This window comes from Amblyraja radiata, chromosome 46 (assembly GCF_010909765.2).
Source record: "Amblyraja radiata isolate CabotCenter1 chromosome 46, sAmbRad1.1.pri, whole genome shotgun sequence".
Classification (NCBI taxonomy): domain Eukaryota; kingdom Metazoa; phylum Chordata; class Chondrichthyes; order Rajiformes; family Rajidae; genus Amblyraja; species Amblyraja radiata.
Genome location: NC_046001.1, coordinates 310,532 through 336,597, shown reverse-complemented (window position 1 = coordinate 336,597; position 26,066 = coordinate 310,532). Strand labels below are relative to the sequence as shown.

Below are 26,066 nucleotides of genomic sequence, written 5' to 3'. Positions count from 1 at the left end.
CTTTATTGTTATACAGTGCCCTCCATAATGTTTGGGACAAAGACCCATCATTTATTTATTTGCCTCTGTATTCCACAATTTGAGATTTGTAATAGAAAAAAAAAATCACATGTGGTTAAAGTGCACATTGTCAGATTTTAATAAAGGCCATTTTTATAGATTTTGGTTTCACCATGTAGAAATTACAGCAGTGTTTATACATAGCCCCCCCCCATTTCAGGGCACCATAATGTTTGGGACACAGCAATGTCATGTAAATGAAAGTAGTCATGTTTAGTATTTTGTTGCATATCCTTTGCATGCAACGACTGCTTGAAGTCTGCGATTCATGGACATCACCAGTTGCTGGGTGTCTTCTCTGGTGATGCTCTGCCAGGCCTGTATTGCAGCCATCTTTAGCTTATGCTTGTTTTGGGAGCTAGTCCCCTTCAGTTTTCTCTTCAGCATATAAAAGGCATGCTCAATTGGGTACAGATTGGGTGATTGACTTGGCCACTCAAGAATTGACAAATTTTTAGCTTTGAAAAACTCCTTTGTTGCTTTAGCAGTATGTTTGGGATCATTGTCTTGCTGTAGAATGAACCGCCGGCCCATGAGTTTTGAGGCAGATAGAATGTGTCTATACACTTCAGAATTCATTATGCTACTACCATCAGCAGTTGTATCATCAATGAAGATAAGTGAGCCAGTACCTTCAGCAGCCATACATGCCCAGGCCATAACACCCCCACCACCGTGTTTCACAGATGAGGTGGAATGCTTCGGATCTTGGGCAGTTCCTTCTCTCCTCCATACTTTGCTCTTGCCATCACTCTGATATAAGTTAATCTTCATCTCATCTGTCCACAAGACCTTTTTCCAGAACTGTGGTTGCTCTTTTAAGTACCTCTTGGCAAACTGTAACCAGGCCATCCTATTTTTGTGGCTAACCAGTGGTTTGCATCTTGCAATGTAGCCTCTGTATTTCTGTTCATGAAGTCTTCTGCGGACAGTGGTCATTGACAAATCCACACCTGACTCCTGAAGGGTGTTTCTGATCTGTCGGACAGGTGTTTGGGGATTTTTCTTTATTATAGAGAGATTTCGTCTGTCATCAACTGTGGATGTCTTCCTTGTCCTGCCAGTTCCTTTGCGATTAGTAAGCTCACCAGTGCTCTCTTTCTTCTTAATGATGTTCCAAACAGTTGATTTTGGTAAGCCTAAAGTTTGGCCGATGTCTCTAACAGTTTTATTCTTGTTTCTCAGCCTCATAATGGCTTCTTTGACTTTCATTGGCACAACTTTGGTCCTCATGTTGATAAACAGCAATAAAAGTTTCCAAAGGTGATGGAAAGACTGGAGGAAAGACTAGATGCTGAGAGCTCTCTTATACCTGCATTAAGGAGGCAATTACCTGAACAATTACAAACACCTGTGAAGCCATATGTCCCAAACATTATGGTGCCCTGAAATGGGGGGGACCATGTATAAACACAGCTGTAATTTCTACATGGTGAAACCAAAATGTATAAAAATGGCCTTTAATGAAATCTGACAATGTGCACTTTAACCACATGTGATTTTTTTTCTATTACAAATCTCAAATTGTGGAGTACAGAGGCAAATAAATAAATGATGGGCATTTGTCCCAAACATTTTACGGTGGCCAATTAACGAACCACCCCTACACTTCCTTTTGATTGGGGGAGGTCACGGGGAGAACAGGCAAACTCCACATGGAGGGCACACGAGGTCAAGATTGAAAATGGGTCCATGGACCTGGGAGGCAGGGGCTCTGTGCCACTGTGCTGGCTGGGCACAGGAAGCTCCCACAAAAGCAACGCGACTGGAAAATGGTTCAGTCACGTGATCCAAACTGTTTGGGGGAAACTAACATTGGCTGGGACTTTGGGGAGAATGATCCAGCTTTTCTCTGGTGTCATGGGATGGGAATTCCTTCTGTAACATGCAGTTGTGGTCTACATGCCCATTCACAGTGCTGTGACACAGCACCGATCTGAATGATGTGTGGACTTCCACGTGTGTAAGATTGTAAACCACAACTTCCTAAAGCAATGATCAGATCAGTGCTACCGAACCTCAGGAGACAGCGAGTAGATTTAAAGGGATGAGTGTGTGCGAGAGAGTTGCAGGGCTCCTGGGAGGAATGGGACTGATAAGATTGCCTCCCTGGGAAGCGACACAGACCCAATAGCCTCCGTCTGTGACAGAATAAGTGAGAAAGATGTGAAGCTTGACTCCTTCCTCCCCCTCCTCCTCCCCCTCCTCCTCCCCCCCCCCCCCGACTTCCAGCTGACCACAATGGTCATGATACCAGGGTTCCTACAACTGCGCCCCAGAGCTAGAAGGCCCCCCATTTCTGTCCACTGCTGGCAGTGAACCTTCAGGTCCCCAACCTCCGAGCTTTTCTCCCCAAACCTCTCCACCATTCAGATGGTCCTTGAAATCCACCTCCCAGCTTCCTAGCCCGTGGCTTGGCACTCAAGTTAGTCAGGCAGAACTTTGGGATGGTTAAGGTGCTGTACAAATGCAGTGTTGTATTAAATAAACAACTGGCAGCCCCACTGCACAACATGAAACCACTGACATCACAGAGTAACGTGGGGCCATTGAAAGCATACAAAGCAGCAGATCCATGCTCGGAATCAGATCCCACTCCTGCCTTCTGCTCAATGGGAGAAATTAAATCTGCGTGTTAAATAGCCCTTAAACAATTGCACAAACCTAGTAATTATCTAGCTTTCAAAACTCCACACGATAGATGCCAGGCCTTGGCTCACCTCCCCCAGAGCTGCAATCTCGACTTTCTCAGGACTTTAAGGGGCTGGGGGTGGGGGGTGGGGGCGAGTGGGGAAATGGCGTGTGGTCTTCCCATAGATGATTGCTGTTTCACTTTCAGTGCCAAGGTTAGGGGGGGGGGGGGGGGGCAAGGTTAGAAGGCTGGCTTACCCTAGGGGGAGGGGGAGAGAAGGAAGGCAGAAACCTGAAGATTCACTAGGTAGCATTTTATTCACTCAGTTAGAATGAGGCAGAAAGAGGTTATTTGGCCCATCTGGTACATGCTGGCTCCCAGGGGAGCAATCCCGTCTATGTTACTTAATACTCACAGTTAAAATCCTGCAAGGTTGCTGGTCTCATGTACCCAAAAGCAGAAGGCTGGCTTACTCATCTGTTACCCCAAGTGTTTCCCTCAATAACTTACACTTATCTAATGTCTTCAACATGGCAAAATGTCCCGGGGGCTTCACAGGTCATGAGATCATGTGTTAGGAGTAGAATTAGGCCATTCAGCCCCATGTTCCCAATGTTGGGGAAGTCCAGAACAAGGGGTCACAGTTTAAGGATAAGGGGGAAGTCTTTTAGGACCGAGATGAGGAAAACATTTTTTTTCACACACAGAGAGTGGTGAATCTGTGGAATTCTCTGCCACAGAAGGTAGTTGAGGCCACACAGTTCATTGTCTATATTTAAGAGGGAGTTAGATGTGGCCCTTGTGGCTAAAGGGATCAGGGTGTATGGAGAGAAGGCAGGGATGGGATACTGAGTTGGATGATCAGCCATGATCATATTGAATGGCGGTGCAGGCTTGAACCCGCCTAGAGAACAATTGTTACCCAAGATGAACAGATGAGATCAACAAAAGAACGGTAAAGAAGAGGTCCAGGTTATCCGACTCGCCTCGGCTGCTACACTGATACCACTCATCTCCCATCTGTTATAGCGCTCAGCTCTGCCCCCCCCCCAGCACAGCTCTCTGGCCGTGACCACTTTGTTACCGAGTTGAGATTGTGTCGGACTTGCAGAACCACATCCGGAGATCTTTCAGAGAGACTGCGAAGTACTGGGCGCTTAGTACAGCGAGAGGAGAGGGCGTGGGGGTCGAGATTTATTTCACAAGCAAGGGACCAGCGATCTCTCTCTCTCTCTCTCTCACATTGCAGACTTCTTACACTTGATGTTGCCTCCCAACCACACAAAAAAAAAAACAAGCCCCCTCCTTCCTTCTAACCATGACAATAACTGTTTAAAGCAAGAATATTTATAGAACATAGAAAATAGGTGCAGGAGTAGAGGCCATTCGGCCCTTCGAGCCTGCACCGCCATTCAATATGATCATGACTGATCATCCAACTCAGTATCCTGTACCTGCCTTCTCTCCATACCCCCTGATCCCTTTAGCCACAAGGGCCACATCTAACTCCCTCTTAAATATAGCCTGGCCTCAACTACCTTCTGTGGCAGAGAATTCCACAGATTCACCACTCTCTGTGTGTGAAAAAAAATGTTTTCCTCGTCTCGGTCCTAAAAGATTTCCCCCTTATCCTTAAACTGTGACCCCTTGTTCTGGACTTCCCCAACATCGGGAATAATCTTCCTGCATCTAGCCTGTCCAACCGCTTAAGAATTTTGTAAGTTTCTATAAGATCCCCCCTCAATCTTCTAAACACTAGCGAGTGCAAGCCGAGTCTATCCAGTCTTTCTTCATATGGAAGTCCTGACATCCCAGGAATCAGTCTGGTGAACCTTCTCTGTACTCCCTCAAATGCTGCTTCCATTTCAACCCAGACTATTCCCCCCCCCCCCCCAAAGACCCTCTGTTATTACACTGTGTTTCTGTTGTGGGGGGATTGAGTTGGAGAGGGAAGCAAGTCTTACAGGGAGCGGATGGGTAGCTTGTTTCCCTCTCCTTTCCAGCATCTGCCTTCGGTGACTGAAGATAAAGCGTCAGCCATCAGTGGAAGAGGAGACCTTGCTCACGTCCCAGTTAAACTGCGGAACCCCAAACACTGTCTAGGGGGTGACAGCGCCGCTTCGCCTTCCAATAAAGTGCAACAACACTGAGGAAGGAGTCCCGTTTCCCTTTAATCCGCTAGAAAATGGTGACCGTTACTGGATTGCGAGGGGGGCGAGGCGAGGATATTCTGAAACGCGAGGGTCGCGGGGGGGCACAAGACCCCGAACACGAACTGGCGCACTCGGACTAGGAAGGAAATTGATGAAAAGCCGTAACTCCACTTACCAAAACCATCGCAAATCTCTCCTCCAGGTCGCATTGTTCGGGCATTGGCAATTTCAGCGGCATGGTTTGACCACTCAAACTCGTCTGCACATCCAGACTTCCAGTGTTTCCCATGTCATCCGGGACGATACGAACTAAAAAACTCCCCCCTTTTTGTGTGTGTGTGTTGTTCCCCCTCGGGGAGAGGGGCACAGGGTGGGCGCCTCCCAACAACTGATCTCCGGCAGTGTACGCTTTGCCCAAAATTTTTCAAAAACTTTGTCCAAAGACTTTCTTCTGAGAGGGGGGGGGGGGGGGGGGGGGGGGGAGGGGGAGGGGGTGGGGGTGGGGGGGTGGAAAACTTCCAAAATCTTTTTTTTCCCCAGCACGAAAGTTTCTTTTAACCCTTCCTCGCCGTCCTCGGAGCAAATAGCCTTCCAACAGTTGGAAATGAGCAGGGAGGAATCATTTCAGCGGCGTTGTGCCTGGCTGTCTAACTCGCCGTGTAGTAAGGACTCTCTGGCCCCATTCATTGTTCGGTGTCATTTCTCGCTTCTCCGCTGAAATCAACGAGGGGAGCGCGCCCATTCACTAAACTCAGCCGCCTCTGCTATTGCCCCGCGCCCGCTGCCATTCATACACATGACAAAGGGAGGGCGGGTTTAGGCCACAGACCGAGCTGAGAACTGCAGTTCCGCTCATTGTACAGAGGATTATATTATTCATCTCTGCCATGTTGGTCTCTGGAAGCCTGGAGGAGCACAGGAGGGTTTCCCCTGCTCTAAACAAAAACACAATCTGCTTCACTTTCAGAAACACAAACGAAACTTCTGAACCATGCATGATTCAATACTGGTCTCCGGCTCCATTCAAAAACTAGCAAAGCATCAAGCATCCGACCCGAAACGTCACCTATCCATGTTCTCCACAGATGCTGCCTGACCGGCTGAGTTACTCCAGCACTCTGTGAAACGTCACCTATCCATGTTCTCCACAGATGCTGCCTGACCCGCTGAGTTACTCCAGCACTCTGTGAAACGTCACCTATCCATGTTCTCCACAGATGCTGCCTGACCCGCTGAGTTACTCCAGCACTCTGTGAAACGTCACCTATCCATGTTCTCCACAGATGCTGCCTGACCCGCTGAGTTACTCCAGCACTCTGTGAAACGTCACCTATCCATGTTCTCCACAGATGCTGCCTGACCCGCTGAGTTACTCCAGCACTCTGTGAAACGTCACCTATCCATGTTCTCCACAGATGCTGCCTGACCCGCTGAGTTACTCCAGCACTCTGTGAAACGTCACCTATCCATGTTCTCCACAGATGCTGCCTGACCCGCTGAGTTACTCCAGCACTCTGTGAAACGTCACCTATCCATGTTCTCCACAGATGCTGCCTGACCCGCTGAGTTATTCCAGCACTCTGTGGCCTGTTGTGTATTAACCAGTATCTGTAGTTCTTTCTTTGTACATCAAAACATGGTTGAGTTGCTGAGCAGGTCAGACAGCATCTGAGGTTGGAGAAATAGAGTTTAGAAACAAGGAACTGCAGGATGACATTTAGCTCCTGGAGTCCATGCAAGTCTTGCCCCCCCCCCCCACCCCCCACCCACCCACTTCCCAGAGCCCTGCATGTTTTCTTTACAGTACTTATCCTGTTCCCTTTTGGATGCTATCATTCAATCTGCCTCCACTAGCCCCCAGCCCTGGCTGTGCATTCCAGATCTTAACCACTCACTGTGTGAAGAAACATTTCCCTAACAAATACGGAAATATTTATTTACTTTTTTTCCCTTTATCTTCATGTTTAATAATAATAATAATAATAATGGATGGGATTTATATAGCGCCTTTCTAATACTCAAGGCGCTTTACATCGCATTATTCATTCACTCCTCAGTCACACTCGGTGGTGGTAAGCTACTTCTGTAGCCACAGCTGCCCTGGGGCAGACTGACGGAAGCGTGGCTGCCAATCTGCGCCTACGGCCCCTCCGACCACCACCAATCACTCACACAATTTGAATTCACACACATTCACACACAGGCAAAGGTGGGTGAAGTGTCTTGCCCAAGGACACAACGACAGTATGCACTCCAAGCGGGATTCGAACCGGCTACCTTCCGGTTGCCAGCCGAACACTTAGCCCATTGTGCCATCTGTCGTCCCGTTTACTTCCATTCCCTACTCCTCGACCTTCCACTTACCTTAAGGTGGTCAGCAGCACACAAATTCTGTTAGTCCGAACTTCCTAGTCGTCAATTTGAATTCACTCCAACCTTGCAATCTGCTGCCGACATTGAATAACTTGTACGGTCTTGGTCGTCCCGTCTGTGTGTATAATAAACCTAACGCATCTTGTCTATTCCAATTTCTTCCATGGCTTCAAGTTTCTAAAGACTCTTTCCTCTAAACACCTCACTTCCACTTCCCCATTCTTATCAGGCTGGAAGTTCACCATTTCAAATTAGATGCCCTGGAGTACCTTCTATTCCAAGTCAAGTCAGTCCTATGGCCATTGAGATATCATGAAAGCTGCAACAACCTTCCTCCATGCCACCCGGTGGTTGGCTGGCAGTGTTGACCCATAATGGATGGGATATATATAGCGCCTTTCTAATACTCAAGGCGCTTTACATCGCATTATTCATTCACTCCTCAGTCACACTCGGTGGTGGTAAGCTACTTCTGTAGCCACAGCTGCCCTGGGGCAGACTGGCGGAAGCGTGGCTGCCAATCTGCGCCTACGGCCCCTCCGACCACCACCAATCACTCACACACATTCACACACAGGCAAAGGTGGGTGAAGTGTCTTGCCCAAGGACACAACGAGCGGGAATCCCGCTTGCACTCCAAGCGGGATTCGAACCGGCTACCTTCCGGTTGCCAGCCGAACACTTAGCCCATTGTGCCATGTGTCATCATGCCACACCAGATCAGCTATGGGGCTTTGGATTATAGGTGATTCCTGGGGATGTAGATGTGGCTGTCAACACACAATAGACTCATCCACCCTTTTATTAATCCTTCTGGATGTTTATTTAGCTTGGGCTGAACCAGGTGGGAGCAGCTTCTTTTAGCTTAAGTAGCATGCAGAAATGTCCATTTCTGTCCAACCTCAACAAATATTCTAGTATTAATGGAGAAGCAGAGTGATTCGTCGTATACAAAATACAGCTTTGACATTCCTGAGACCAAGGTGTAAAAGGTGCCAATGCAATCCAACTTCTATTCCATTAGGTACACAAAATTGCTGGAGAAACTCAGCGGGTGCAGCAGCATCTATGGAGCGAAGGAAATAGGCAACGTTTCGGGCCGAAGCCCTCTATTCCATTAGAGTCAGTTCTGCTGTAATCTGGTTATGCAAGGGCAGTGCCTGTAAGCAGCAGGGGTTTGTGCAGCATCTGCAGTGACTGGAGGTGACTTACTGGGGAAATCCTGATTACATTCTCTAATATAATCTAATTCACTGGACATTTCCCTTATGTTTGTTCTTGTCATTTCCTAACCAAAAAGAGGCATTTGGATTATAGAAAATGAGATTTTGTAGCAAGCCGGTAGGTTAAGGCTACTGACCAGACCACCTTGTAACATGGACACACAGGAGACTGTAGATGCTAGAATCTTGAGATAAAAACAAAGTCTTGGAGCTACTCAGTGGGTCAGGCAACTTCTTCAGTTTGAAGAAAAGTCCAACCTGAAACATAGTCTGTCTATTCCCTCCACATATGCTGCCTGACCTGCTGAATTCATCCAGCATTTTGTGCTCTTGGGCTCTTTTGTGCCGTTGGGTCCCAGCATCACATGGGAGGGCTGGTTCCCCAACGCAATATTCCACCTCTCCACCAATTCCAATATTGAGCGCTAGTATGGGTGTTGTGCACTGAAGGAACTGGTTTTCAGAGGGCTAGTATGGACATTGTGGGCCGAATGGATTCTTGGGCTGGCATCCCAGTCACTTAAGCCTGTTGTGCTGGCAGCTCGGTCACTCACTCATGGCTGGTGGGCTCGCAGTTGACTCACGGTTATTCCTTGAAATTCTATTTCAAGCAGGGTGCAAGGCCACCAAATTCAAGTGCAGTTTCATACCATTTCAAGCAGGGTGCAAGGCCACTAAAGACAGCAAGTCATGACCTCTCCCTCCCCCATCTTGCAGAGACTGAGCCACGCTTACACGTCCGGGTTTTATAGTCCCTCCCCACCTCCCACTAGAAGGGGCGTGGCCTGCATGGCATGATTGACAGGAGCTCACCTATGTTCTCTTTCTTCTTAATGATATTCCAAACAGTTGGTTTTGGTAAGCCTAAAGTTTGGCCGATGTCTCTAACAGTTTTATTCTTGTTTCTCAGTCTCATAATGGCTTCTTTGACTTTCATTGGCACAATTTTGTGGAGATTTTGGTCCTCATGTTGATGAACAGCAATAAAAGTTTCCAAAGGTGATGGAAAGACTGGAGGAAAGACTAGGTGCTGAGAGCTCTCTTATACCTGCATTAAGGAGGCATTTAAACACACCTGAGCAATTACAACACCTGTGAAGCCATGTGTCCCAAACATTATGGAGGGCATTGTATGTTAACCCGATCATTGCAGGGATCATTCTCGTAAACCTCCTCTGGACCCTCTCCAACGCCAGCATACCCTTCCTCAGATATGGGGTCCTTAGCTGCTCACAATACTCCAATATGTGACTCCAAAACCAGTCACATTTAAATTCTTGTACCAGGCACTATTTGTGCTACAAATAGTAACGAGACTATTTGTGGTCTCTTGCCCACCCTCTGAATTTAATTACTGACCACATATAGGTGCAATGTAAGTTCACATTGTGGTATCATTATTTAATATAGGGGCGGCACATAGTTCTGCAGATAGTGCTTCCGCTTCGGAGTTTGTTTCTGATCTCTAGTGCTGTCCGTGTTCAGTCTGTATGGGTTTCCATGTTTCTTCCTCTTGCCCCGATCTCCTACCAAAGACATGCTGGTTGGTTGGTTCATTGGCAGCTGTAAATTGCCCTGAGTGTCGTTGAGTCGAAAGGAGAATCCGAGCGAATCAGTGGATACCAATTGGTGCAGGTGAGAGAATAGTTGGCAGGGGAATGTGGGAGAATGAGAATGAGATTTCTCCATGATCCAACATGGGATTGATGGGCTAAATGGCTGCCTTCCATGTCATGAAGAAATATGAGCTTGTAATGGGCTTGGCCCACTTGGCGATTTTTTTAGGCAACTGATCTACCTCATCCTGGTGACAAGCTACCACAGCACCTGCGTCAGGAGAAGTCAAGCTACGCTCAATGGCATCAAACCCACTGTCGCCGAAAATCTGTCGACACGTTGAAAATTTAGCGGCGAGTAGAAAGACGCCACGACTTTTTTGCGCGACTGAGGAGACGACTCCCGGCGACCACCCACGAACATGTGGCCACAAACTAGTCGCCTGTAGTATAGCCTAAAAAAATCACCTAAGTGGGACAGGCGCATTGGAGTATTTCAGTGGGTGCAGCAGCATCTATGGAGTGAAGGAAATAGGCAACGTTTCGGGCCGAAACCCTGAAGGAAATAGGCAACGTTTCGGGCCAAATCCCTTGGGAAATAGGCAACGTTTCGGGACGAAACCCTGAAGGAAATAGGCAACGTTTCGGGCCGAAACCCTGAAGGAAATAGGCAACGTTTCGGGACGAAACCCTGAAGGAAATAGGCAACGTTTCGGGCCAAATCCCTTGGGAAATAGGCAACGTTTCGGGCCGAAACCCAAGGGTTTCGGCCCAAAACGTTGCCTATTTCCTTCGCTCCATAGATGCTGCTGCACCCGATGAGTTTCTCCAGCATTTTTGTCTACCTTCCATTTTCCAGCATCTGCAGTTCCTTCTTAAACTCATTAAGAGTATTTTATGCCTAACATATAATGCTCCCCTCTGCTGGCTGATGTCAGTATTGCTGCCTTTACACTTTTCTGCACATTTGGGGACTTTTGTGAAACATCAGGGGGAAATTGTTTACACTAAATCTGAAACCTGCTGGGGAAAAAACCCAGCAGTGCGGATCTCCAGGTTATTTTATCAGTACACAATTATGATCACAATACTGGCAAACCTCTCGTAGAAGTTCCCCCTGTTGGACGCTGAAGTATCAGTCTGGTATTAGTCAGGTTATTCAAGGACAGTTCTAAAATGTCACCAGTAACAGCTCAATGCATGTGAATGAAAATACATTCAATGGTAACGTCCAAATGAAAGGACTATCGGGAAAGAGGTGAGTTTATTTCCAACGGGATCCCACAGATATTCCCATCTCCACCCCTTCCCACTTTCCGCCGAGACCGTTCCCTGTGCAACTCCCTGGTTAACTCGTCCCTTCCCACCCAAACCACTCCCTCCCCTGGTACCTTCCCCTGCAACCGCAGGAGATGCAACACCTGTCTCTAAACCTCCTCCCTCGACTCTGTCCAGGGACCCCGACATGTCCTTTCAGGTAAGGCAGAAGTTCACCTGTACCTCCTCCAACCTCATCTACTGTATCCGTTGTTCAAGATGTGGACTTATACATCGGCGAGACCAAACGTAGACTGGGCGATCGTTTAGCTGAACACCTTCGCTCAGCCCGCCTGGACCTACCTGATCTCCCGGTTGCTGGACACTTTAACCCTGCATTCCCTCTCTCTCCATCCCCTCCCCCACCCAAGTCGCACCAGCTTCTCGTTCTCACCCAGCAAACAGCTAACAATGGCCCATTCCCTTGTTGTTATTATTTCCATTGGGTTGTTTTTCTAGATCTCTCTGCATCACCATCCATATCTCTCGTTTCCTTTTCCCCTGATTCTAGTCTGAAGAAGGGTCTTGACCTGAAAGGTCCCTCTTTCCTTCTCTCCAGAGATGCTGTCTGTCCCGCTGAGTTACTCCAGCATTTTGTGTCTATATTCAGTTTATTGGACCTAATTAGTTTAGTTCTTTCAAAGAGATGGCACAGCCATGATGGGTTGATCGACTCCCACTATGATCTTCCTTCATTAATACAACATCTAGACATTGAGAACTTACACAGAATACTATAACCGAGCCTGATCCACTCCTTAAGGCACTAATATACACTGGCAGCCATTATCATGATTTTATCTCACTAAGCCCTTTTTGTTGATTACTAATATTATTATTAAACACATTCTTATTGTTTGTTTGGATGTTTTTATTGCCATCCGGAGCCTGGGTTCCCTCGCCGGGGAACAGCCAGAGGAGAGCTCCGACCGCCGGCCTGCTCCATACAACATCCTGAAGCCGCGGCTTCCGGTAGGAAAGCGCCGATTCGGGGCCTGTGCATCTGACCGCCCGTAGCGGCGACTGTGGATGTTCATGGCCCCGACCATGGGTGAACATAGAAACATAGACAATAGGTGCAGGAGTAGAGGCCATTCGGCCCTTCGAGCCTGCACCATTCGCCATTCAATATGATCACGGCTGATCATCCAACTCAGTATCCTGTACCTGCCTTCTCTCCATACCCCCTGATCCCTTTAGCCACAAGGGCCACATCTAACTCCCTCTTAAATATAGCCAATGAACTGTGGCCTCAACTACCTTCTGCGGCAGAGAGTTCCACAGAACAATGGAGGAGGACTGACTGGATGTTTGTGTTACATTTTATTGTGTATTGTGTGTTCTTTTTCATTGTACCGCTGCTGGCAAATTCACTTCACTGCACTTTATCGTATATGTGATGAATAAATCCGATTGATTGATTGGGTCTGCTCCAAAGTTTACGGAGGAGAAGACAGAAGAATGGGGTTGAGAGGGAAAAATTGATCAGCCATGATTGAATGGTGGAGTAGACTTGATGGGACGAATGGCCTATTTCTGCTCCTATCACTTATGAACTGATGACCTTATTGCCATGCATCTGTTCGTGAGAGCTCTTCCTACCCTGACTGCACTACAGAGGGGGCCTTGTCCTCTGATCCCAGCCTCCAGTCAGTAGGTTCAACAGTAGCATCAAACACCAGAAGTGAGAGATCGGGAGAATTTATTTCACAGAATATCCCGTGACAAGAAGAAGAAAAAACCCATTCTCACGGCCACATTCGCAACCTTCGATCAACGTACAGAAACGGCTCTGCATCAAAGTAGAGTTGTATTATTAATAGGAAGGAACTGCAAACACTGGTTTAAACCAAAGATAGACACAAAAAGGAGTAACGGGACAGGCAACATCTCTGGATAAAAGGAATGGGTGATGTTTCGGGTTGAGACCCTTCTTCAGACTGATGTCAGGGGAGGGGGCGGGACAGAGATAGAATGTAGTCGGAGACAGTCAGACTGGTTGGAGAACTGGGAAGGGAGAGGGAAAGCAAGGGCTATCTGAAGTTGGAGAAGTCAATGTTCATACCGCTGGGGTGTAAGCTGCCCAAGTGAAATATGAGGTGCTGTTCCTCCAATTTGCGCTGGGCCTCACTCTGACAATGGAGGAGGCCCAGGCAGAGAGGTCGGTGTGGGAATGGGAGGGGGAGTTGAAGTGTTTAGCAACCAGGAGATCAGGTAGGTTAAGGCGGACTGAGCGGAGGTGTCCATCAGTGCAGAGGTCTCATCCTGCGAATGAGTTCAGACACATAAATAGCTGGAGTAACTCAGCGGGACAGGCAGCATCTCTGGAGAGAAGGAATGGAGAGAAGGAATTGCTCTGCCCAACTGAGGAAATATCCCACAAGAAGAAGCTTTCAGCACATTGGCCTTCAACAGGCAGAGTATGGAGTATTCCAGTGGGGATGTTATGTTACAGATGTACAAGACATTGGTGAGGCTGCATTTGGAGCATTGGTGTTCAGTTTTGGTCACTCTGCTGTAGGGAAGATGTTGCCAAGCTGGAGAGGGCGCAGAGAAGATTTACGAGGATGTTGCCAGGACTCGAGGGTCTGAGCTACAGGGAGAGGTTGAGCAGGCTGGGACTCTATTCCTTAAAGCGCAGGAGGATGAGGGGTGATCTTATAGAGGTGTACAAAATCATGAGAGGAATAGATCGGATGAATCTTTTATTCAGAGTAGGGGAATCAAGAACCAGATGACATCGGCTTAAGGTGAGAGGGGAACTCGGGGGGCAACTTTTTATACACAGAGGGTGGTGGGTGTATGGAACGAGCTGCCAGAGGAAGTAGTTGTGGTAGGTTCTATAACAACATTTAAAAGAGACTTGGACAGGTGCATGTGTAGGAGCAGGTAGATGGGACTAGGTAAATGGGACTAGTGGCTCTGATGGACCTTTCAGGGGGCGAGGGGCAGGACTGTGCGCAGCTCAATGGGTGATGAAATGATGAATTGACATAAGTGACACAGAGAGTGTCGTGGAATCAAAGCCTCTCACTCAAGCGATCACTATGATGAACACAACCACGGGAGAACATCAGGAATCGGCTTAGGCCTCTGGTCGACAGTACCAGGAGCGCGGAGTCACCAACGCCCAGAAATGCCTCTGCAGGGAAGGGACAGGTCAATGGTTACATACAGTGTGATGTCCAGTGTGTGCACGCGCATGTGTAGGTGTGCATGTGTGCGTGTGTGCGTGTGTGCGTGTGTGTGCGCATGTGTGCATGAGCATGTGTGCGTGTGTGTGCGCGTGTGTGTGCGCGTGTGTGTATGTATGTGTGCATGAGCGTGTGTGCGTGCGCGTGTGTGTATGTATGTGTGCATGAGTATGTGTGCGTGTGTGTGTATGTATGTGTGCATGAGTATGTGTGCGTGTGTGTGCGCGTGTGTGTATGTATGTGTGCATGAGTATGTGTGCGTGTGTGTGCGCGTGTGTGTATGTATGTGTGCATGAGCGTGTGTGCGTGCGCGTGTGTGTATGTATGTGTGCATGAGTATGTGTGCGCGTGTGTGTATGTATGTGTGCATGAGCGTGTGTGTGTGTGTGTGTGCGTGTGTGTGTATGTATGTGTGCATGAGCATGTGTGTGTGTGTGTGCGCGTGTGTGTATGTATGTGTGCATGAGTATGGGTGTGTATGTATGTGTGCATGAGCATGTGTGTGTGTGTGTGTGCGCGTGTGTGTATGTATGTGTGCATGAGCATGTGTGTGCGTGTGTGTGCGCGTGTGTGTATGTATGTGTGCATGAGTATGTGTGCGTGTGTGAGAGTGATTGTGTGAGTGTGCGTGTGCGTGTGCGGGAGTGAGTGAGTGCATGTGTGTGAAAGTGCGTATGAGTATGTAGACATACGTGTGGGAGTGAGTGGTGTGTGTGGTGTGTGAGTGGGCCAGTGTAGGCGTGAACATGAGCGAGTGAGTGAGAGTGAGTGTGTTTGTGGTGGGTGTAAGTATGTGGTGTGTGTGTGTGTGGGCTAGTGTGTGTATGGGTGTGTGTGTGCGCGTGGTGTGCGTGGTGTGTGTGCGTGGTGTGTGTGTGTGCGTGTGCGTACGTGCGTGTGCGTGCATGTGCGAGTGAGGCTGGGTGTCCGGGTGCCAGTCCATACTCACCTCAGTGACGGGGCAGTGGATCTGTGCGTACCACTCCTGGCAGTACAGGCACACCTGGATGCCCTGGCCGATGAAGAGGAAAACCCACATCATGATGTTCCAGCCGGGGCCCGTCCTGCTGTCATTGAAGATGAAGTTGAAGAATACTGGGGGAGAAGAGGACAACAGTGGTGGAGGTGGGGGCGGTGGGTGTAGGGGGCAGACACTCCTGCTGCTGCCTGAACGACAGCTCCCCTCCATCAGTCCCCTCCCCCCCCAGTTCCTCCCCCCCCTCGTCCTGGGTCTCTCCCCTCCCCCGGGTCTCTCCCCCCAGGGATTATGGGGAGAAGGCAGGAGAATGGGGTTAGGAGGGAGAGATAGATCAGCCATGATTGAATGGTGGAGTAGACTCGATGGGCTGAATGGCCTCATTCTGCTCCTATAACATGATCTCTGGGGCAATCAGTAGCTTTACCTTCTCCGACGCTCGAGGTCGACCCCGCTACAGGGATGGCAGGAGTGGCAGCTGGCAAGAGCTGGCATTGCAGCCGATGCCAACTGCACACCGGCCGCGTGCCAACATATCACAGTGCCGTGACTCAAAGGAGGTGAGGGTACTGCTTTCTCCCGGAGCGATCGTGGCGGCACCACCTACCTCCCAAGATGGCAAAGAGGCAGAACATGACAGGGTAGAAGTAGCCCAGGCACAGCGTCAGCACGTACTCGTGGACCATGGCAGACAGGATGAAGACAGACAGCATTGCAGCCACGCGGAACCTCTTGCCCAGTATCTGCAACACAACATACGCCAGTGACCTTGCAGTCCGCCCACCTCCACACATGCACACCCTCGCTGATTTGGACGCGTTACTGTGCCCTGGTGGTGGGGCGGGGATATGTGTGGGTGTATATGCGTCTACATGTGTATATGTGAATATGTGCATATGCGTGTGTGTGTGTGTGTGTGCTTATGCATGTATGTGTGTGCATGTATGTGTATATTTGCGTTTGTGCATGTGTGTGTGTATATGTGCGTGTGTGTGCGTGTATGCTTGCATAAATGGTGTTAATGTGCACATATGTGGTGTGTGTGTGTGCAGTGTTCTGTATATGTGGTGTAGGTCGCATTTAAGTGTATGCAGGTGCACATGCGTGTGTATGCATATGTATTTGTATGCATGTGTGTGTGCAGATGTGCCCGAGTACACGTGTGAGTTTGTGTGTGCATGCGCATGTATGTGTGTGTGCGCACGCAAATATGTTTGTATGCATTTGTATTTGTGCGTGTGTGAGCGTGCGTGTGAGTGAGCGTGCGTGTGTGTGAGTGAGCGTGTGCGTGTGTGAGTGAGCGTGCGTGTGTGAGCGTGCGTGTGCGTGTGTGAGTGAGCGTGCGTGTGCGTGTGCGAGTGAGCGTGCGTGTACGTGTGTGAGTGAGCGTGCGTGTGTGAGCGTGCGTGTGCGTGTGTGAGTGAGCGTGCGTGTGCGTGTGTGAGTGAGCGTGCGTGTGTGAGCGTGCGTGTGCGTGTGTGAGTGAGCGTGCGTGTGCGTGTGTGAGTGAGCGTGCGTGTGTGAGCGTGCGTGTGCGTGTGTGAGTGAGCGTGCGTGTGCGTATGTGAGTGAGCGTGCGTGTGTGAGCGTGCGTGTGCGTGTGTGAGTGAGCGTGCGTGTGTGAGCGTGCGTGTGCGTGTGTGAGTGAGCGTGCGTGTGCGTGTGTGAGTGAGCGTGCGTGTGTGAGTGAGCGTGCGCGTGTGTGAGTGTGCGTGTGTGAGTGAGCGTGGGTGTGTATGTGTGCATTATTCTGTGGTGCAGCCAGAGTGGTAAATCACAATGAGAGACTGGGAAGATTTTTGTAACTCCAGTCACGACGTGAATATCGGCGTGCCTGTCTCACCGTGCGGCTAATCGGAGACGGGGAGGGTTGACGTCTGCCCACTGGGCCGTGGCATCATGCCCGCGCTGGGCTGCGCTGCGCTGCGGTGTGGCACGGTGCTTACCCAGACCAGGTCGGTGTAGGTGTAGTTGTAGAGCCAGTCGTGGACGACCACGTTCCAGGTGCGGTAGTAGTTGGCGAAGGAGGTGGAGTTCCACCAGTCCTGGGGCAGAGACGGGCAACGAGTCAGTGCCTGCCGTCACCACACGGGGCAACTATCCCAGGTTTAGTTTAGTCTAGGGACACAGCATGGAAACAGGCCCTTCGGCCCACCGAGTCCGTGCCGACCAGCGATCACCCGTTCACGCTCGTTCTGCGTTATCGCACTTCCCCATCCACTCCAGACACATTACCAACAATTTACAGAAGCTAATTCACCTACAATCCTGTAACGGCTTTGGAGTGTGGGAGGAAACCGGAGCACCCGGAGAAAACCCACGCGGGTCACGGGGAGAGAACGTGCAAACTCCACACAGACAGCACCCGTAGTCGGGATGGAACCCGGGTCTCTGGCGCCGTGAGGCAGCAGCTCTACCCGCTGCGCCACCGTGACGCGCTGATCGGATCTCATTCTCCACGTGGGCAACTCTCTCCAGCGGGAGACGGAATGGGGAGAGGGCGGTGCTCCAGGGGGATTGGCGGATGCAGTGAGGGGGCGAAGGGGACAGGCTGACTGAGGTGGAGGTGAAACACAGCGGATGGGAGCCGAGCGCCGCGCGGGTTGCGTGGCAGCACAGTGCCCACAGGGGGCAGCACACCCGATGGGTGAAGGGCACGGCCAGGGTGCGGGGGGAGAACAGAGGACATGAGGGGTTAGCCATCTGAACGCATGATGCCTACCAGGCGTGGGCAGCCAAGGCCACCACTGACCACCCAGAGGAGGGTCGTACAAGGACGGGTCGACAGATAGAAAAGGGCAGGTGTCTGTCGGAGTGGGGCAAGTGGACAATGTAGTGGCATTGTTACATCTCCCTCCAACACTCCTCAGCAGCCCCCCACCACCCCCTGTCCACTACCCTCCACCCCGCCCCCGCCTGTTACCTTGTAGAACATGCGGTCCCCGAAGCGGAGCATCTCGGCAAAGGCGTTCAGCCAGCAGTGGAGGAAGGAGTAGAAGAAGAGGAGCAGGATGAAGGTTCCTGGTGGAGAGAGATCACCAGCTCAGTTGCCACCATGTGTGACACAACTCACCAGCACCGAACCCGGGCATGAGGCAGCAGCTCCAGCTCTGCGACACTGTGCCACCACAAAGTACTGGAGCAAGCAGCACGTCAAGCAGCATCCCTGGAGAATATGGAGCCTGAAGCAGGGTCGCGACCCGATACATCACCGACCCGTGTTGTCCAAGGATGCTGCCTGAGCTGCTAACTTTCTCTCCAAGCTGAACCTCTTCCCTCCCAGCACCAAACACTGACTATAATAATAATAATAATAAATTTTATTTATGGGCGCCTTTCAAGAGTCTCAAGGACACCTTACAAAAATTTAGCAGGTAGAGGAAAAACATGTAAGGGGAATGAAATAAATAGTAGAGACATGACTAGTACACAAAGTAAAGACAGAATTCAATACAAAACACAGTATGAGGCAATTAATGCACAGATGAAAAGGGACGGGGACGGGGACGTGGGGCTAAGGATAGGCAGAGGTGAAGAGATGGGTCTTGAGGTGGGACTGGAAGATGGTGAGGGACACGGAATTGCGGATCAGTTGGGGGAGGGAGTTCCAGAGCCTGGGAGCTGCCCTGGAGAAGGCTCTGTCCCCAAAACTGCGGAGGTTGGACTTGGGACTATCACATCCTACACACTAAGGGAGTTTTACTAAGGGAGAGGGCCAATTGACCTACAAACCTGCACGTCTCTGGGATGTGGGAGGAAAATGTAGGTATGTTGCAAAGCGTACCTGAAGCGTCGCTGAAAATCTGTCGCAGCCCGTGTGCGCGATTTTGGCGCCGTTTAGAGGGGGGCGGGTTTAAAACGCGATTTTCCCTAGGCTGTTCAAATCGAGGATGTTCAGCCTAGTTAATTATTAATGAAAAATCGCTGGAAGGTTCCGTCGCTGGAGCTATTATTACTTTTAAGGGCTTTATCTAATTGTCATAGTAGTTTAAAAATTAACCTCTAACCCCCGACCGCCGGCAACGGGCCAGATCTCATACAGGGGACAACAGGAGGTAGGCTGTTTATTTTTACATTAAAAAGGGCTTCTTAAGATCCCTTTATACAAAGTTTAATATTGCGAGTAGCTAATTTTGGGCCCATTATATCCCGCAGTATTTTTCTGGGCATTTGAGGGCACAAATCTAGCGCAATGTGAACGTTCTAAACCAGCGCGTTCACAGGAACCCACTGGAAAGCTGATTTAAATGGACTTTAATTTACAGCAATTGAACACTAAATTCCTTCCATTTGGCCTATAAATTAATGTAAATGAGATTTTAAAATCATGTTTTATTGTGAATTATTTATGAATATTATTTGGACACTTAGGCTATTTAAAAATGTTAATCATTTATTAAGAAATGGATAGATGTTTAGATCTAGTAATTGAAGTTTGAAATTAGCTACAATTGGGTAACTAACTAATTAAATGCTTTAATTTCAGGTCATCCAAGTAAGATTATTTTATATTTGTTTCAGAATGCTTCAATCTATGATAACTGAAAATTTCATTCAGTTCTCTTAATTTTTAAGAAAGTTATGGGCTTTTGACTGTCCACGATCACAGCTTTTTTGTTATGTCCATAGAAAATCAATAGGGAACAAGATGCTAATTTCCGAGTATGAAAATGGCCATAACTTTTTAAATACTTGAGATATGAAAGTGAATTAGGTGTCAAATTAAACTTATTGTTATGCTTTATCTGATGGGATAAATTGCAGACTTGATTTTTAAAATCTCAAAATTTTGTAACATTGCTAGAAAATGGAGCAGTTGGAGGAAAACCCACACGGGCACAGCGGGAAGGTGCAAACTCCACACAGACAGCACCCGAGGTCAGGATTGAACCTGGGTCTCTGGCGCTGTGAGGTAGCAACTCTACCGCTGTGCCACTGTGTGCCACCATGTATTTCTGACAATGATTGCCCATTCACCATTGGAAGTGCCAACCGACTAATATACAATTCTCACGTCCTTCTTGAAACCATCTTCCAAGCAGGTTCCACCTTGGACCTGGCTTGTCCACTGGGCAGGGGCGGGGGCCTTGCTGGGCCGGGGCCTTGCTGGGCCGGGGGGGTGAGGGGGCCTTGCTGGGCCGGGGGGGGGAGGGGGCCTTGCTGGGCGGGGGCCTCACTGGACGGGGGCCTCGCTGGACGGGGGCCTTGCTGGGCTGGGGGGGGGGAGGGGCCTTGCTGGGCGGGGGCCTCGCTGGACGAGCGTCTCGCTGGAAGGGGGCCTTGCTGGCCGGGGGCCTCGCTGGGCCGGGGGGGGGAGGGGGCCTTGCTGGGCGGGGGCCTCACTGGACGGGGGCCTTGCTGGACGGGGGCCTTGCTGGACGGGGGCCTTGCTAGGCCGGGGGGGTGAGGGGGCCTTGCTGGGCCGGGGGGGTGAGGGGGCCTTGCTGGGCGGGGGCCTTGCTGGGCCGGGGGGGTGAGGGGGCCTTGCTGGGCCGGGGGGGTGAGGGGGCCTTGCTGGGCCGGGGCCTTGCTGGACGGGGGCCTCGCTGGACGGGGGCCTTGCTGGGCGGGGGGGGGGGAGGGGCCTTGCTGGGCGGGGGCCTCGCTGGACGAGCGTCTCGCTGGAAGGGGGCCTTGCTGGCCGGGGGCCTCGCTGGGCGGGGGCCTCACTGGACGGGGGCCTTGCTGGACGGGGGCCTTGCTGGACGGGGGCCTTGCTAGGCCGGGGGGGTGAGGGGGCCTTGCTGGGCCGGGGGGGTGAGGGGGCCTTGCTGGGCGGGGGCCTTGCTGGGCCGGGGGGGTGAGGGGGCCTTGCTGGGCCGGGGGGGTGAGGGGGCCTTGCTGGGCCGGGGCCTTGCTGGACGGGGGCCTCACTGGACGGGGGCCTTGCTGGACGGGGGCCTTGCTGGGCCGGGGCCTTGCTGGGCCGGGGGGGTGAGGGGCCGGGGGGGTGAGGGGGCCTCGCTGGACGGGGGCCTTGCTGGGCCGGGGGGGTGAGGGGGCCTTGCGGGGCGGGGGCCTTGCTGGACGGGGGCCTTGCTGGGCCGGGGGGGTGAGGGGGCCTTGCTGGGCCGGGGCCTTGCTGGACGGGCGCCTCGCTGGACGGGCACAGACTGTGCCACTGGCCCTACCTGGTAAGGTGGCGTTGAATATCGAGAGGACAAGCGTCTTGGTGCTGAACGGCTGTTTGCTCATGTTGGTGAACACTGGGATGCAGAGCCTCACCAAGATGAAGTACAAGTAGAAGAGGCAGCCAAGGGCCTGTGGGGCAAAGAACAACAGCAATCACAGTCTGATCCATCCACAGCTCACAGCGAAGCGGCACGGTGGCGCAGCGGTAGAGTTGCCGCCTCACAGCGCCAGAGACCCGGGTTCCATCCTGACTACGGGCGCTGTCTGTACGGAGTTTGCACGTTCTCCCCGTGACCTGCGTGGGTTTTCTCCGAGATCTTCGGTTACCCCCCCCAAGACGTTGCAGATTTTTTTTTACATGTGACAATCAGATACCATTGAACCATTTGTTCCATTCTCACCTGAGCAAAGTTCAGGGCCACGTACTTCCATCTGATCTTTGGAGTCCTGCAATAAGATACATCCCTGATGAGATTTGAAGGCTCCCTATTCATGAGCCCAGTTAGTCCCAAAGCCATGAAACTGCCAAAGTACTCATGTTCATAAGACATAGGAGCAGAATGAGGCCATTCGGCCCATCAAGTCTACTCCGCCATTCAATCATGGCTGATCTATCTCTCCCTCTCAACCCCATTCTCCTGCCTTCTCCCCGTAACCTTTGACACCCGTACTAATCTCCGCTTTAAAAATACCCAATGACTTTGTCTCCACCGCCGTCTGTGGCAATGAATTCCACAGATTCACCACCCTCAGGCCAAAGAAATTCCCCCTCATCTCCTTTCTAAAGGTACGTCCTATTCTTCTGCGGCTATAATAATAATAATAAATTTTATTTAATGGGCGCCTTTCAGACATCTCAAGGACACCTTACATAGTAATCGGAATAACATATAATCGGAATATAACAAGTAATAAAGACATCACAGAGACACAAATTAAAAACAGAATTCAATCCAAAAACAGAAAATCAAAAACACAATGTGAAGAGAGAGCAGCGGCAGCCAAAGCGCGCCAGCGTCCACTCTCTCTTCACGGCAGCCATCTTGGACACAGACCTACAGGACTACAAATTAGACATCGCCACTAAATGTCTGAAGTGTACCCTCTGCTGTAGTGTAGGGGACACAGCGGGCAATTACACAGCAAGCTCCCACAAGGAGGAATGAGGTTACCGAGTCTGTGCATTGATTAAGGAGTAAGTACTTGCCCCAAGACAGCAAAGAGGTCAGTGGTGCAGCGGTGGCGTTGCTGCCTCACAGCGCCAGAGACTCGGGTTCCATCCTGACTACGGGTGCTGTCTGTACGGAGTTTGCACCTTCTCCCCGTGACCACATGGGATTTTTCCGGGTTCTCCGGTTTCCTCCCACACTTCAAAGACGTCCTGGTTTGTTGGTTAATTGGCGTCGGGAAAATTGTAAATTGTCCCCAGTGTGTGTAGGATAGTGTTAGAGTGAGGGAATCGCTGGTCAACGTGGACTCGGTGTATCTCTAATCTAAACTAAAACCCTGGACATCAGGATCCTGCATGTGTCTTTATCCAATGTGTACACCGTAAACCCTCACGCACCACTGCACTTTGTATGTTCAAGTTGGATGGTTTGCCCTGTCCACCCGCAGACTCCATCATTGGCATATCCTTATTTATAAGACTATCCTCGGTGTTCTTCCTTCATACCTGCAGAAGTATGTAATTCGAAAAAGCACAGGAACTTATCAGCTCCACTCTGAGGACTTGTTCTTACTAACTGTCCCTAAAGTCCGTACTGAACTGGGGAAAAGGGCATTTAGTTATGCTGCTCCCTTCGCATGGAACCAGCTGCAGAATGAACTGAAACTTAAGGAGCTGGTTTCTATAAACAGATTTAAATCCCTTCTTAATGATGTTGAAGCAGGCTCTTCTGTCTGTACATGCTTTGTTTGATGATGTTCTGACTGTGACTCTATTTATATGTTCACTGTTGTTGTTTTTAAATTATTGTCTGTAACTGTGGAACTGTGCTGCTGCCTGTCTTGGCCAGGACTCTCTTGTAAAAGAGATTTTTAATCTCAATGAGACTTCTCCTGGTTAAATAAAGGTTAAATAAAAAATTAAATAAAGCTGCACCCACCCTTATTTCTGGTAAAGATCCCAATGCCACTACTGGGGGGAATTTCTGGGAGCTGTGGGTGTGGGGGCAGATGGTGGAGCAGAGTCAATCTCCTGCCCCCCCCCCCCCCCCCCCCCCCCCCCCCCCCCCCTCCATCCGTAGCATCAAAGCTGTACTTGTGAGGGGATCTGGCCTTTCTAGGCAGCGGCCCCTCACGGATAACATCACCAGCTCACCCCCCTCTTCAGCAGAAGGCAGGCGGAGTACAAACACCCTGTAGCAGAGCAGTGCTGGAGGTCATCGACACATCGCCAGGCCAGGCCGACCCCTGCAACTCCCACCCAGTGCCGTCACCATGACAACAGGGCCTTCATGGCCAAGTTGAGACTCTGCATCTTTAACAAGTTTGGACTTGAATCAAACAAAATGGTGGCGGGAACGTGACGACTCTGGTGTACTGCCTCAGTAGAATCTACTGTTCCTGCACGCTTGTACCTTGGTTAGGTCACGTGTCAAGGATTGGGAAACAATACCACAGGGAGGGGTGGGGGAGACGAATGCCTGGGACGAGCTGCCCAGTGTGGCAGCATATTGATGCAAGACATGGATTCTTACTGGTTGGAGTGGGCATCGAAGAACGGACCACAGTGGGCGGTTCTTGATCTGGGTCCACAACGCAGGGCAACCAAAGAGGGGGTAAGGAATATGGGCAAGGAGAAAAGCCCCATTCAGTGAGAGAGCAAGTCATACCTGGGATATGAGTCGCGATAGATGAGGGTGGGGCAGAACAAGAAGTAAAGGTAACAGGAGAACGCTGGCATCTGAAGCACTTCACCTACAAATAAAAATAAGACAATTTAAATCAGTTCACAAAACGCAGCTTCATTCAGCTTGAGATCGGTAGTACACTCACAGTACATAGTACACTCGGTAGTGCATCATGTTCTCTTAAGATGGAGTCCCAGTCTCTCACATTGGTTTCTCTGAAGAGAGTGCTTAGTATTAGGTAATAGACAATAGGTGCAGGAGTAGGCCATTCAGCCCTTCGAGCCTGCACTGCCATTCAATACGATCATGGCTGATCATCCCCAATCAGTACCCCGTTCCTGCCTTCTCCCCATATCCCCTGACTCCGCTATCTTTAAGAGCCCTATCTAGCTCTGTCTTGAAAGTATCCAGAGAACCGGCCTCCACCGCCCTCTGAGGCAGAGAATTCCACAGACTCACAACTCTCTGTGTGAAAAAATGTTTCCTCATCTCCGTTCTAAATGGCTTACTCCTTATTCTTAAACTGTGGCCCCTGGTTCTGGACTCCCCCAACATCGGGAACATGTTTCCTGCCTCTAGCGTGTCCAAACCTTTAACAATCTTATATGTTTCAATGAGATCCCCTCTTATCCTTCTAAACTCCAGAGTATACAAGCCCAGCCGCTCCATTCTCTCAGCATATGACAGTCCCGCCATCCCGGGAATTAACCTGGTGAACCTACGCTGGGCTCCCTCAATAGCAAGAATGTCCATCCTCAAATTAGGGGACCAAAACTGCAAACAATACTCCTGGTGTGGTCTCACTAGGGCTCTGTACCACTGCAGAAGGACCTCTTTGCTCCTATATTCGATTCTTCTCGTTATAAAGGCCAACATGCCATTCGCTTTCTTCACTGCCTGCTGTACCTGCATGCTTACTTTCATAGACTGATGTACAAGGACCCCCAGATCCCGTTGTACTTCCCCTTTTCCCAACTTGACGCCATTTAGGTAGTAATCTGCCTTCCTGTTTTTGCTACCAAAGTGGATAACCTCACATTTATCCACATTAAACTTCATCTGCCATGCATCTGCCCACTCCCCCAACCTGTCCAAGTCACCCTGCATTCTCATAGCATCCTCCTCACAGTTCACACTGCCACCCAGCTTTGTGTCATCTGCAAATTTGCTAATGTTACTTTGAATCCCTTCATCTGAATCATTGATGTGTATTCTTAGCATTCATCACATCTTTCTTCGGATAGAATAGCAACAGATATTGTATCAATGGTCCAGGCCAGGGAAAGACCCATAAGCCTCAACCTCCATGTTGCCTGCTTCTGGAATTCACTGATTTATCTCCACTGGCTGAGGGCAATGTTGGGGTCAGAGGTCAAGGGTGGACAACTAGCTGAGGGCAATGCTGGGGTCAGAGGTCAAGGGTGGACACTGGCTGAGGGCAATGCTGGGGTCAGAGGTCAAGGGTGGACACTGGCTGAGGGCAATGTTGGGGGTCAGAGGTCAAGGGTGGACACTGGCTGAGGGCAATGCTGGGGGTCAGAGGTCAAGGGTGGACACTGGCTGAGGGCAATGCTGGGGTCAGAGGTCAGGAGAGG

At 50.3% G+C, this 26,066-nt stretch overlaps 2 protein-coding genes across 5 annotated transcripts in view; both read right to left on the bottom strand.

Annotated features, from left to right (window-relative positions):
• LOC116968805 (formin-like protein 3) overlaps positions 1 to 19,710 on the bottom strand; it is a 141,433-nt gene extending 121,723 nt beyond the window's left edge. The window contains exons 1-2 of one of the 2 annotated variants that reach the window (XM_033015694.1): positions 19,706 to 19,710; positions 5,021 to 5,154 (exon numbers count right to left, since the gene is read on the bottom strand). In XM_033015694.1, coding sequence (XP_032871585.1) covers positions 5,021 to 5,134 — 114 coding nt within the window. In that variant the 5' untranslated portion in view covers positions 5,135 to 5,154; positions 19,706 to 19,710. Of the gene's footprint in view, positions 1 to 5,020; positions 5,299 to 19,705 lie in introns of those variants that run through there. The other variant, XM_033015695.1, reaches the window with a different exon arrangement.
• The window catches only part of soat2 (sterol O-acyltransferase 2), a 34,384-nt gene continuing 21,317 nt past the window's right edge, over positions 13,000 to 26,066 (bottom strand). For all 3 annotated transcript variants that reach the window (XM_033015696.1, XM_033015698.1, XM_033015697.1), the window contains 8 exons: positions 24,454 to 24,538; positions 22,018 to 22,063; positions 21,616 to 21,745; positions 18,408 to 18,505; positions 17,431 to 17,529; positions 16,092 to 16,227; positions 15,458 to 15,603; positions 13,000 to 14,456 (listed from right to left, as the gene is read on the bottom strand). In XM_033015696.1, coding sequence (XP_032871587.1) covers positions 14,400 to 14,456; positions 15,458 to 15,603; positions 16,092 to 16,227; positions 17,431 to 17,529; positions 18,408 to 18,505; positions 21,616 to 21,745; positions 22,018 to 22,063; positions 24,454 to 24,538 — 797 coding nt within the window. In that variant the 3' untranslated portion in view covers positions 13,000 to 14,399. The remainder of the gene's footprint in view (positions 14,457 to 15,457; positions 15,604 to 16,091; positions 16,228 to 17,430; positions 17,530 to 18,407; positions 18,506 to 21,615; positions 21,746 to 22,017; positions 22,064 to 24,453; positions 24,539 to 26,066) is intronic.